Raw genomic sequence first — 11,727 nt, 5'->3', positions numbered from 1 at the left:
GTGAGCTACCGCCGGGTAGGTGGTTGGCACGCGCCCGTCTGTCCTACCTCCGTCGGGGCGGGTCGTCCTCAGATTCATCGGCCGCGGCGATCCTGTCTTCTCCTCCTCCTCAGATTCATCCCTATTCTCCTTCGAGTCTTCGAGCTCCTCGCTCCCGCATGTCGATGGTGAACTATCTCAATGTTAGATTGGGTTTGCGTGGAATCCTTGCTAATGTAGTATAGTTCGATTGGATGCTGCATTAGCCCAGTGGAATCTTGCCCTTTCGAGATTGATGACAATGAGTCAGTGACATCCAGTAGCAGGAGTATGTGACACCAAAAATTCCTCACTGTTTCCATTGCAGTACTTGGAGTATTACTAGCTACTTAGGATTGATTAGCATTTGAGAATATGAGAGGCAATAACAATTTATCATGCTATTTTCCTCTGATGTGAAATGTGATGTGAGCATCCATTTTTTATACTGTACTAACATTCTGTATTCTATTCAGCATGTCATGTTCAGTTAATCAGTTGGACGCTGGATCATAGCAGCTGTTGTGTTACCCTATGAGTATATCATCGTAATGTTGCCGTTTTCACATTTACTGTCACCACTTTGTCCATATATTTTTCATTAGCTTAATGGAGTGTAAACTTCTGGAATTGGCTCTTACCATCCTGCTTGCTGGTTACTAAAGGTTGCATAATTCAGAATTCAGATGACCTGATCAACTGATGCACCGTTTTCTTCCTATATCTTGGCATTTCAGCAATGGAACAAGTCAAAGCTATATACAGTGAACTACTTTTGAAATTGCTTCATACTCGAGCCAAACTCATCTGAAATGGGTTAGAATAAATGAATAAATGGCGTGCATTGATACACACAGAGGCCAGCGGTTTATCTCTTTTTTGGAAAGAAAAAAACAAACCGAAGTGGGTTAGAAGACGTCTGCAATATCCTTTTTAATCTGAGTTTATGGCATGAAGTTTCAGGTTCAAGCTCTGGTGTAAAAGTAGCAATATGTACTTAGAAATTAGAATATAGACCAGAAATTTTTACTTCCATTTCTACTTGCAAATAGTTCAAGCTCTGATGTCAAAGTCACCGGAGTATCTTTCTCTCTTTGATTTGAGCTTTACTGTTGGTGTTGGGAGTTATTCTCTCCAAAAATTTTTTTTGGTATAAACAGTGGTAATTAAGAATATTGACCATGACATGGAAATGTTATTAATACTCCGTCCTATCTCGGGAATAAGAGAGAGACTCTTCAGATTATTGCCTTGGGAATATAAGAAGTCTGCATGCAATGCACGCTTAAATGACTATACTTTTGACCTGGACGCTCCTTCATAAGTACACAGATTAAGACCGAACCACCATTCCCTTGATACATTCTGCTGCAGCTCTCCAACCTTCAGCACCGCAGTGAGCTTCTTCTGCGAAGCTTGTTCAGGTTTGCAATTTATTTACTCTTCAACGCCTGCATAGAACATCAGTATTTGTTTTTTAGTTTTATCGTTGTTTTTTGGTTTCCTTTTATTTCTGCTGATTGTCAGCAACTGGTAGGAATAGAAATCAGTCTCGTTATACAGTGATAGGAATTTCAGAAACTGAATGTTCTATGGTGTTTAACCATCAGTGATTTCAGAGAAATATTTCATGCATCAGAAAATTATGGTTGACACAGTTTCTTCTGCCAAGTTGCTCTCTTTGTTTACAATTTAGTCATTTCTTTCCTTCTACCACGCCTGCATAGAGCAGCAGTATTTGTTTTTTTATCTTATTAGTTGTTTTGCTTTCTTTTTATTTCTGCAGAATTTCAGAAACTGATATAAAAATAGTCATGTTGTACATTGATAGGAATTTCAGAAACTGATTGTTCTATGGTTATTAATCAGTGTTTTATTTCCCATGAGCACAGGAAACCTTCTTGTATTCCCAAGGCATTAATGGCTTTTGAGTTCTTCACAATCTTGCTCTCAAATTCGTTGAAGAAACTGGTACCGAAATACATCCTACTCGCACAATCTAATCTATTTCTATGCATTGATCTTTGATCTGTTTGGCCGCTTGAACACCTGCTTTCAACCACTGCTTAATCTTCGTCGCAGAGGCTGCCAGGCAAGTTCGCTAGGGTGTTCGACGGCCATGAGCCCTTTGAAGTGAAGTTGCGGGAGGCCGGGCGCTGGCATCGCTTGTGGGACGTGGAAGTTGTGTTCGACGCCGAGGGCCACATTTACCTGGGGCGCGGCTGGGAGCAGTTCGCCGGCGCTCATGATCTGCGGCTCGGGCACTTCCTCGTCCTAAGCTATGACGGCTGCCACGCCATGCTCACCGTGAAGGTGTTTGACGGGAGCATGTGCCGCAGGCACTACCAGAACGACAGTGATGCTAGTATGCGGCTCTTCTTGCTTTTCTTTGTCTTCCTCTCAATATGGTGGTTGTAGCTTCTAAGAATAAGTTAAAGAAGCCTTTATTGCATTTCTCCAGGCAGTGGAAGCAGCGGCGACAGTGGCAACACCTTGGTAACCTTCTTCTGCCATGTTCCACTCTTTGCTTGAAATTTAGTCATGCGTCTTCTCTTCTTCAATACTGTAGTGTTGATCTATGGACAGAGTTTCCCCCCTTCAACCATGTACCCCACTTTAGTTTGACATGAATCTTCTTACCCCATTTTCAATTACTTCAATTATTTTCAAATACTTTGCCTAGTTTCTCATCATGTACATGGTTCGACTTCTGGGACAGCAGGGAGCGGAGGGGGAAGGGCAAGTGCCACCACAGACAGAGGCAGAGGAAGGCGACGGAGAGCAGGTACCCCAGTTCTCTAAAGTCTTCACCTCTAGCAAGTTGTGCACTGTCCAATTTATGCTGCTGCCCAAATCAAGGATGCAGTTTATAAGTGTATATATGCGCTCAAAATCAAGCTCTGATGCATAGCGTAGATATTAGATGCCTGAATTATATAGATTTTTTTTACAAACACCTAATGAATGTATTAGGAATCGTATAACAGTGCATATGTAGATGCCTGAAGTATCAACTTTGCATATATCCAGGGGGCACATAATTGCCAGTTGCATAACTGTCACTTGCAGACATCCAACATACATGCTTTGAGTAATTGCATAATTTTCAATTACTCTCTCCGTTTAAAATTAATTGAATTTCTAGGTTGGTTGTTAGTCAAATTTTCTTAAGTTTGACAAAGTCTATTGGAATATGGCCTAAGATCGACTTACAAACAAAATTGGGGCATATGATCAAATCCCACCAAAAGGTCTTAGGCCATCATTTGGACCACTAATGGCATGAGCTCTGCTTTTGCATTTCGAAGAGGGCATCATACTGATCTTGAATAATTTCAGGGTATCAAATTAGTTATGCAAACACCTTTGAAAAATTTCACCTGATATAATATATGATTGGTTTTATAGGGCATATCCAAGATGAGCAATCCATGTGATTCAGATGGAAGCCAGAAGGGAAGATCTTATTGTTCTGAGAAATTGTCAGGTTAAGTTTTGTACTCAGATTATTCAGTTACCCTCCGGCACATGTTGTCTTACTGTTGAAACATTTTACAGCAGAAGACAGTCTATCTGTAGACAATTCTGTGGAGTTAGCCAATCTACAGACGCTTTCCAGTAACTATGTCTTATCAACGCAGTGCTATCTTACAAAAGCACAGAAGGTGAAAATAGACGTGCTTATAGAGAAAATTCAACCTAAATTCACAGTGCTAGTTGTACAGATGAAGAAGTCGAACGTAAAACGGCATGCTACTCTGGTACGTAAGTTTTGCCATCTGCATTTTGTATGAAAATTGCTCACTGTCTGTACCTACACACATTGTCTTGTTATATGACACTATTTAAGTCAGTCAGTGTTCTGGTTCTAACTCAAAACTCTGAACGATATGCAACGAAATGCATATGCATTACTAAATCAACATTATCGATGCCTTTGTTACAGTCTTAGCTTCTTAACTCTTTACTACTTCAGGTATCAGATATAACAAGCATAACAGTATCACTATCCATTTTGTCCTTTTTTTCAATTAGATAATACATAAGGATTATGCACTCGAGCACTTTCCATGTGAAGACACTACTGTCATACTCCAGCTGCCTGGGAAGAACAAGGATTGGAAATGCACATTCCGCATCAGGCCATCCGGCGTGTCTGATGCTGGTCGGCGCAACCTCTTTTTGTACAACTTTGCTTGTGACAACCATATTAATGAGGGTGATATCTGCCTCTTTCAACCAATGACAAATGTGAAGCAGAAAAGGTTCATAGTGACAGTCCATGTCCTTCACAAAGCGAACATTGATCATTCCTCTGGTGGAAGAACTGACATTGGCTCAAATTACGGAAGAAAAAGGGCCAAGATGGGCGCCGTTAAGGGCAAACCACACACCGATGGTAAGTCAGCACGACACTAAGCTGTTCCCACTGCTAGGATACATGTCGCACACTTGGGTTCACATTATATATGTCTAACATATGAAAACTTGTCTGTGTGAAGAGCATGAAGTCTCTGAGGGTTCCGAGGGAGCTTCTGGGCGTCTCTTCATGCTGTCAGAGAAAGCTTGTCTAACACCAACACAGCGGAAGAAATTGTTAAAGAAAGTTAAGAAGATTAAGTTCAAACCACCCTTTTATGTTGCTATCATGAGCAAGAGCACTGTCTGTCAGCGTGGCAGCCAAAACAATCCCATGCTAGTAAGTTCAAGGAAAACATTTCTTTTGCTTTCTATCAGTTCCTGGATTGCATCCGTATCCTTTGGTAAAATGATAAGATAAATAGGAATGAATTTGCCACGTATGTCTGCATCTGTGTCCTTCTAACATTTGCCCTCTGTTATGTATATGAACAGCGCTTTGGCTCGCAGTACGCAACCAGGTATCTTGTTGAGAAGTTTTCTGGTGGCCATCCTTGTGGAAAACGTAGAGGAGTCGAGTTGGTGCTTCTGCGGGAGGGCAAGAGTAGGTCATGGCCTACCAAGCTGCGGCATAGCTCACAAGGCTCGAGGGTTCTCAAAGGATGGCCATCTTTCGCCCGCGACAACCACCTGCGGGAGGGGGACCTCTGCCTCTTCAAGCTGCTGAAGTGTGAGGAGCTTCTGACAATGTGGGTTTACATCGTCCGCCGCTAGAAATGTTATCCTGAAGCATGTCTTGATTCTGCTGCTCCTACAACAATGTTGAACTTTGGGTCAGTCTGGGAGTGGAAAACTGTGTGGCTCGTCTCCAAAACAAGGGAGTCGTTGAGCATGAAACTCTAATCTATATCATTGGACGATTATCTTGTTGGGTTTCTTAGTTCTGTGAGACTTTGTTAATTTGAGAGTAATTTGGATGGGTCAAGTTTGAACAACCTGTGATTTGTTGCTAACTTGCTCTTGTTTGAGGGCACTGTTTTTGCTTGTGGGTTCTCACAGAATTTGAGGCAGTGCATAATGGTTGTTCAAACTGTTCTGCAACTCCTGCCGGCGATAATGGGATTTTGTCCAACATACTAGCTAATCTGCAATGACACCCAGACCCAGTAGCCAGAGTATGTGATTAGAAATTACACACTGACTCTATTACATTATTATTATCTAGTACTACTTGCCATTGTTTTAGCCGATAATGGGATTTGGTTAACATGTGAGAATATGAGAAGCTATAATATTTTTCTCTGTTATGTGAGAGTCCACATTGATATCATGTTCAGTTAGTCAGTTGGACGCTGGATTATAGCTGTTGGTAATGTCTTGGTTGTGTTACCGTATTGCATCGTGAGAATATCTTTGGTTTCCCATCTATTGTTAGCACTTTGTCCACAGTGATTTTTACTAACTTAGTGGGTATAAACTTCTGAAAGTGGTCCTTGCTACTTTCTGGTTACTACACGCAGTATTTAGAATTTGGAATTCACGTGACCTGATCAATGGATACAGCCATTTTAATTTATTCAGTACTCATGGCACCAATGAAACATGTCAAAGCTATACAATGAAATAATTTTGAAATTGCTTAATATGGACCTAAAGCTACACACATCTTCTGAATGGGTTAGAATAAATGAATAAACGGTTTGCATTGATTTATGCAGAGGCCAGCGGTTTAATCTCCTTTTCATTTCAGAAAAAAAAAATCCAACATAGGTTAGAAGACACAATCTCCTTTGAATCTGAGTATATGGCATGGCATTTTCCGGTTCAAGCTCTGATGTGAAAGTAGCACCAATATCAAGAAAATAGGCAAGAAATATTTTGCTTCAAAATAGGCGATGATTCGGTTGCGTGAGGATGGCAGGCGGGGAGGGCGAAGGATGGAGGTGCGACCATCATGGAGAGTAGTGCTCGGCATCCGCCTTTGCGTCTTCAAGCCGCCCTCAAGGTCCAAACATACTAGCTAATCTGCAATGGCGCCCAGACCCAGTGGCCAGAGTTTGTGATTAGACATTCCTCATTGGTTCTAGTACAATATTAGCTAGTAATTGTCACAGTTTTAATCGGTAATAAGATTGGGTTAACTTGTCAGAATATGAGAAACTATAATATCTTCCCCTGTTGTAATTGAGCCTCTTGTTTTCTTTGACCTGTTTGAGCATCTATGTTGATATATGTTGTATGTTCTTTTCATTAGTTAATCAGTTGGACACCGGATTATATATAGCCATTGGTGAAGTCTTGGCTCTGTTACCCCTATTTTATCATGAGAATCTCTTCAGTTTCCCATCTATTGTTAGTACTTTGCCCACAGTGATTTTTATTAGCCTAACGGGCTATGAACTTCTGAAATTGGTTCCCACCATGCTGCTTTCCGGTTCATACAGGTAGTACTATTCAGAATTTATAATTCAGATGAACTCATCAATGGATGCACCATTTTGTGCATACTGTGCACATCCGCTTTAATTAAACATGTCAAAGCTATGTACAATGAAATAGTTTTGAAATTGCATAATTTGGACCTAAAGCTAGACACATCTTCTGAATGAGTTAGAATAAATGAATAAACGGCGGAGGCCAGCGGTATAATCTCCTTTTTGGAAAAAAAAATCTGACATGGGTTAGAACTTAGAAGACACCTGCAATATCCAATCAATCTGAGTATATGGCATTAAGGCTCAAGCTCTGATGTGAAAGTAGCATTATCAAGAAACAGGCAAGAAATATTTTTTTGCAAATTTTCCACGCGTGGGCAAACTACTTTGAGTTTTGAGAAAGCGGCTATAGGGAAACTGATTTTTGGGGAATATGAGAAGTTTGCATGCAGTGTTGCCTCTTTGATAGTTTGATTTCAGTAGTACTGTTGGGAAATAGCCTCTCTAGTTTTTTGTCAAATCACGGTAATTAAGGAGGGTGAGCATGACATTAATCTACTCGATAGTAGTACTACTCAGATTTATGTCTTGGAAATATGAGAAGACTTCATACAGCTCCCTTCATAAATGACTTTTGACCTGTGTGTGCCCTTGCAGTGCCTGGACGCCCCCCTTCATAAGTAAGCCCAGACTGTAGTATTCCCTAGTACAGCGCAGCAGCCTTCAGCACAACGGTAAGCTTCTTCTTCCAAGTTGCTCTCTTTGTTTGCAATTTAGTCACGTTTTTTCTTCTTCTACACCTCAATGGAGCAGCTGTATTTTTTTTTTTAAATTGTTGTTTTGCTTTCCTTTTTGTTTTAGATCATTGTCAGAACTTGGTAGGAATCTTGTTTGTTTTTTTGCGGGGTTAGGAATCTTGTTATACTATGTAGGAATTTCAGAAGCTGATTGTTCTATGGTTGTTAACCATCAGTAATTTTTTTCCCTTTTAAAGAGATATCAGTTATTGATTTAGATCTGCATTTGTCCCCCTAGTAGCATCACAAACGGAGCATAGTAATCACTACATCCACCTAGAAAACTATTGCATGCATCAGAAAGATTTCTTTGTTTACAATTTAGTCACGCATGTTCTACTTCCACACCTTCATAGAGCAGCAGTATTTTTTCCTTTGTTATTCGGCCTGTGCCAAGAGGTTCTGGGTTTGAACCAGCCTCTCTGCATTGAACTTTGCAGGGGTAAGACTAGGTTCCTATAATCCCTCCCCAGATCCCACCTTGTGTGGGAGCTTCTATGCACAGGGTCTGTCCTTTTGTTATTCGGCTTCCCTTGTATTTGTGCTAAATTTCGAAAACTGATAGGAATGTAGTATAAAACAGTCATGTTGTACACTCATAGGAATTTCAGAAACTGATTGTTCTATGGTTGTTAACCATCAGTCTTTTAGTTCCTCTAAGTCATATCTGTGACTTATTTAGATCTGCACATGCAACATCAGAAACGAATCGTAGTGATCAATAGACCCAGTCAGAAAATTATTGCATGCATCAGTGCTTCTTCTGCCAAGTTGACCTCTTGTTTGCAGTATAATCATGTCTTTTCTTATACTAGCACACCTTCGTAGAACATCAGTATTTCTAATTTTATTTTCTTGTTCTTTTGCTTTCTTTTTACACAAGAATCAAAACAGATTCTAAGGCCAGCATTAGTTATGTAGTGTTCACAGCATTTTGTTGCTTCTGTTATATATTTAAACAAAGAAAGACTCACCTTACCCTCAAAAGAGTTTAGGGCATAGTTATCAATCTTAACTGATTTTAGGGTAGTACTAGTTACGCAAACTGAAATTTGAATAGTACCATAGTTTTAAATAGCGGCACCCTGCTCAAATAGCTATAGCGGTGCTATAGCCCACCATTTTGCAACTTTGTCGGACAATTGTACATGAATACCATTTAGAGGCACCCTGCTCAAACCACTATAGCCGACTATTTAAAACTTTGCATTGTATGTGATTCATATTACAGGATCCAAGATGAGCAACACTTGCGAATACTGTGAGAGGAAGATAAGGTTCATCAGAAAAATAAACGGAAATTTTATGCATAGCTTGGTAAGCCTTTTCTAACTTCCCTACTTCAGTGGTTGCCTGATGTTTTTAGAGTTTTTTCGTTGCATTGAAACAATTGCTGCTTGTTACAGGTCATGCCTAAGTGGTTTGTGAATCAGTTTGGAGGGAAGATCTCGAGATCCATCAAACTACAAACCCCCAATGGTAACATATATGATGTTGCAGTTACTGAGAATATGAATCGAACAATGCTGAAATCTGGTTGGGCATCATTTGTTGATGCCAATCAAATAGAAGAAAATTATACCTTGATGTTTCGGTACCTTGGAAACGCCCTCTTTGAGGTTATAATATTTGATTCCAATGGTAAGGAGAAAGTCTTATGCTGTGCCGGGATGAAAGCAGCCTCTGATGTTAATGAACCAAGCAGTCGCTATGTTGATAATTCGAGCAGTTCTCATGATGGTACTACTCAGTCATCAGCAGATGAATGTTCAGATTCAGATGGAAGCCAGAAGGAAAGCTCGTACTGTTACAGAAAATCAGCAAAGATGCCTGCAATGTGTAATTCTTCTGAGGAATTCTCAGGTTAAGTAGTGTCCTCAGATTATTCAGTTACTCTCCACCACATGTTCTCTTACGGTTGGATTTTTTTTACAGCAGAAGACAATTCTTTGGAGTCAGATCGACAGAAGCTTTCAAAGTATTATGTCTTGTCAGGGCAGTGCTATCTTACAGAAGCACAGGAGGTAAAAATGCTTGGACTTGTAAAGAAAATTCGACCTGAAATCCCGGTGCTTGTTGTCCAGATGAAGAAGAGCAATGTAAACAATAGCCGTACTCTGGTACGTAAGCTTTACCATCACATTTTGTGTAAACTGCTCACTTTCTGTAGCCATGTACAATTTGTTTTCTATTTATGGCCTTACTCTATAGATGTTTGCACAAAATGAATATATGCACACAGTTGAAACCATGGATATACACAAAGTTCAGAACTAAATCAGTATTATTGTTGCCTTATCAGTTGAAACCATGCGTATTGGAACAATTTAGACTTTCTGGTAGTCCTAATGTCTTATCTATTTAGTACTTGGGCTATGAGATGAAACAGCTCAACAGTATCACTATCACTTTCTATAACTTTTTCAACTAGGCAATATGTAAGGATTACGCACTCGAGCACTTGCCATGCGGAGAAACAGTTATCATACTCCAGCTGCCTAGGAAAAACAAGGTTTGGAAGTGCAAACTCTATAACAGGCCATCTAGAACGTCTGATGCTGGTCGGTGCAACCTTTATTTAGGGAACTTTGTCCGTGACAATCCTGTCAGAGAAGGCGATATCTGCCTCTTTCAACCAATGACAAATGTCAAGCAGAAAAGATTCACAATGACTGTCCATCTCCTTAGCAAAACGAGCATTAATCATTCCCCTGGTGCAAGAACTGGCATTGGCTCAAATCATGGAAGGACAAGCACAAAAAAGGCAGGTGATGTGGAGGAACCACCTACCGATGGTATGTCAGCTTGACACTATGTCTTGCCACTGCTAGGATGCATGTGTCACATTTCATTTCGCATTATACTTCTCTGATTCATGTGACAACTTGTCCAGGTGAAGAGTACTCTTCGGAACATGAGGAACATGAAGTCTCTGATGATTCTGAGGGAGGTTCTGAACCTCCCTTCATGCTGGCAGACAAAGCTTGCCTAACATGGGCACAAGAGAAGAAAGTCTTGGAGAAAGTCGAGGAAATCGAGTCAGAACTGCCCTTGTATGTTGCTATCATGCGCAAGTCCAATGTCTGGCGGGGTGGTTCCTATAACACCCCCACCCTAGTAAGTTCATGGATAACATTTTCTGTCGCTGCCTATCAGTACTGTACAGATGGGAAAAAATCTCCATGTATCTCTATATTTGTGACATTCTAACTTTTGCCCTGCCTTATCTGTATAAACAGCGCTTTGGCTCGCAATACTCAAGCAGATATCTTGTTCAGAAGTCTGCTGCTGGCTATCATCGTGGAAAGAGTAGTGTGATCAGTTTGGTGCTTCAGCGGGAGGAGAAGAGCAGATCATGGCCAACCAATTTGAAACACAACATGCAACACACAACTCATGTGGTGAAGGTTCTCAAAGGATGGACGTTTTTCGCCCGCGACAACCGCCTGAGGGAGGGGGACCTCTGTCTCTTCAAGCTGATAAAGAACAAGGAGCCTCTGACTATGGTGATCCATATTATTCGCCGTGAGGAATGTTAGCCTGAAGCATGTATTGCATGCTTCTGCTTTGGTGATCATGAACCCTGGTGGTGGAAAACTATGTACGTTGGGATGTGGCATATCTTGAACGAGGGAGTCGTAGAGCAAGAAACTTATCTGCTATTATCTTAGTATTTTATTACTTCTACCAGTACTTTGTTAATTTCAGAGTAATTTGGACGGTTTGAGTTTGAAAATGTTATTATGTGTTTCTAAGGTTGATTTTGAGTGAACATCTTTATTTTTCATGGGATTTATGTGTTGAACTTTGAAGATATACATCATTCGCTGTGAGAAATGTTAGCGTGAAGCATGCTGCTGCTACGCTGGCCTTGAACTCTGGGAGCAAAAGTTATGTGGTTTATCTCCAAACGAGGAAGTCATTAAGCAAAAAACTTATCAGTTATCTTGGTGGTTTCTTAGTCCTGTGAGAAATTTGTTAATTTGAGAGTGATTTGGATGGGTCAAGTTTGAACGACCTGTGATGTGTTGTTTGAAGGCACTGTTTTTAGCTTGTGTATTATCCGCAGCAGCGAGTGGATTCGTTTTGTGATATCTGTAGCAGCGAGTACCGGAAGA

At 40.6% G+C, this 11,727-nt stretch overlaps 2 protein-coding genes across 2 annotated transcripts; both read left to right on the top strand.

Annotated features, from left to right (window-relative positions):
- Positions 1–1,938: 1,938 nt before the first annotated feature.
- Positions 1,939–5,151, top strand: LOC125529760 (B3 domain-containing protein Os03g0620400-like). The gene is made up of 9 exons (XM_048694178.1): positions 1,939–1,989; positions 2,101–2,383; positions 2,480–2,514; positions 2,702–2,803; positions 3,427–3,505; positions 3,577–3,779; positions 4,054–4,425; positions 4,523–4,717; positions 4,873–5,151. Exons 1-9 carry the CDS (start codon positions 1,939–1,941, stop codon positions 5,149–5,151), a joined length of 1,599 nt encoding a protein of 532 aa, XP_048550135.1.
- Positions 5,152–6,407: 1,256 nt separating this feature from the next.
- LOC125529759 (B3 domain-containing protein Os03g0620400-like) lies at positions 6,408–11,148 on the top strand. The gene is made up of 7 exons (XM_048694177.1): positions 6,408–6,432; positions 8,841–8,926; positions 9,016–9,472; positions 9,545–9,729; positions 10,041–10,404; positions 10,503–10,726; positions 10,849–11,148. Exons 1-7 carry the CDS (start codon positions 6,408–6,410, stop codon positions 11,146–11,148), a joined length of 1,641 nt encoding a protein of 546 aa, XP_048550134.1.
- Positions 11,149–11,727: the final 579 nt, after the last annotated feature.

Source organism: Triticum urartu, unplaced genomic scaffold, assembly GCF_003073215.2.
Source record: "Triticum urartu cultivar G1812 unplaced genomic scaffold, Tu2.1 TuUngrouped_contig_5820, whole genome shotgun sequence".
NCBI classification, from domain to species: domain Eukaryota; kingdom Viridiplantae; phylum Streptophyta; class Magnoliopsida; order Poales; family Poaceae; genus Triticum; species Triticum urartu.
Note: the sequence above shows the minus strand (reverse complement) of the source record. Positions and strands in the feature narration are given on the sequence as shown.

What these genes read in the sequence shown, in the direction of transcription:
- LOC125529759 (XM_048694177.1), top strand. Translation starts at nt 6,408, where the DNA reads ATGGCGCCCAGACCCAGTGGCCAGA. An exon ending in GAAATTTTATGCATAGCTTG is followed by an intron (nt 8,927 to 9,015) that starts GTAAGCCTTTTC and finishes TGCTTGTTACAG; the next exon opens with GTCATGCCTAAGTGGTTTGT. An exon ending in GGAGGAACCACCTACCGATG is followed by an intron (nt 10,405 to 10,502) that starts GTATGTCAGCTT and finishes CAACTTGTCCAG; the next exon opens with GTGAAGAGTACTCTTCGGAA.
- LOC125529760 (XM_048694178.1), top strand. Translation starts at nt 1,939, where the DNA reads ATGGCTTTTGAGTTCTTCACAATCTTGCTCTCAAATTCGTTGAAGAAA. An exon ending in CAAATTCGTTGAAGAAACTG is followed by an intron (nt 1,990 to 2,100) that starts GTACCGAAATAC and finishes TCTTCGTCGCAG; the next exon opens with AGGCTGCCAGGCAAGTTCGC. An exon ending in CACACACCGATGGTAAGTCA is followed by an intron (nt 4,426 to 4,522) that starts GCACGACACTAA and finishes CTGTGTGAAGAG; the next exon opens with CATGAAGTCTCTGAGGGTTC.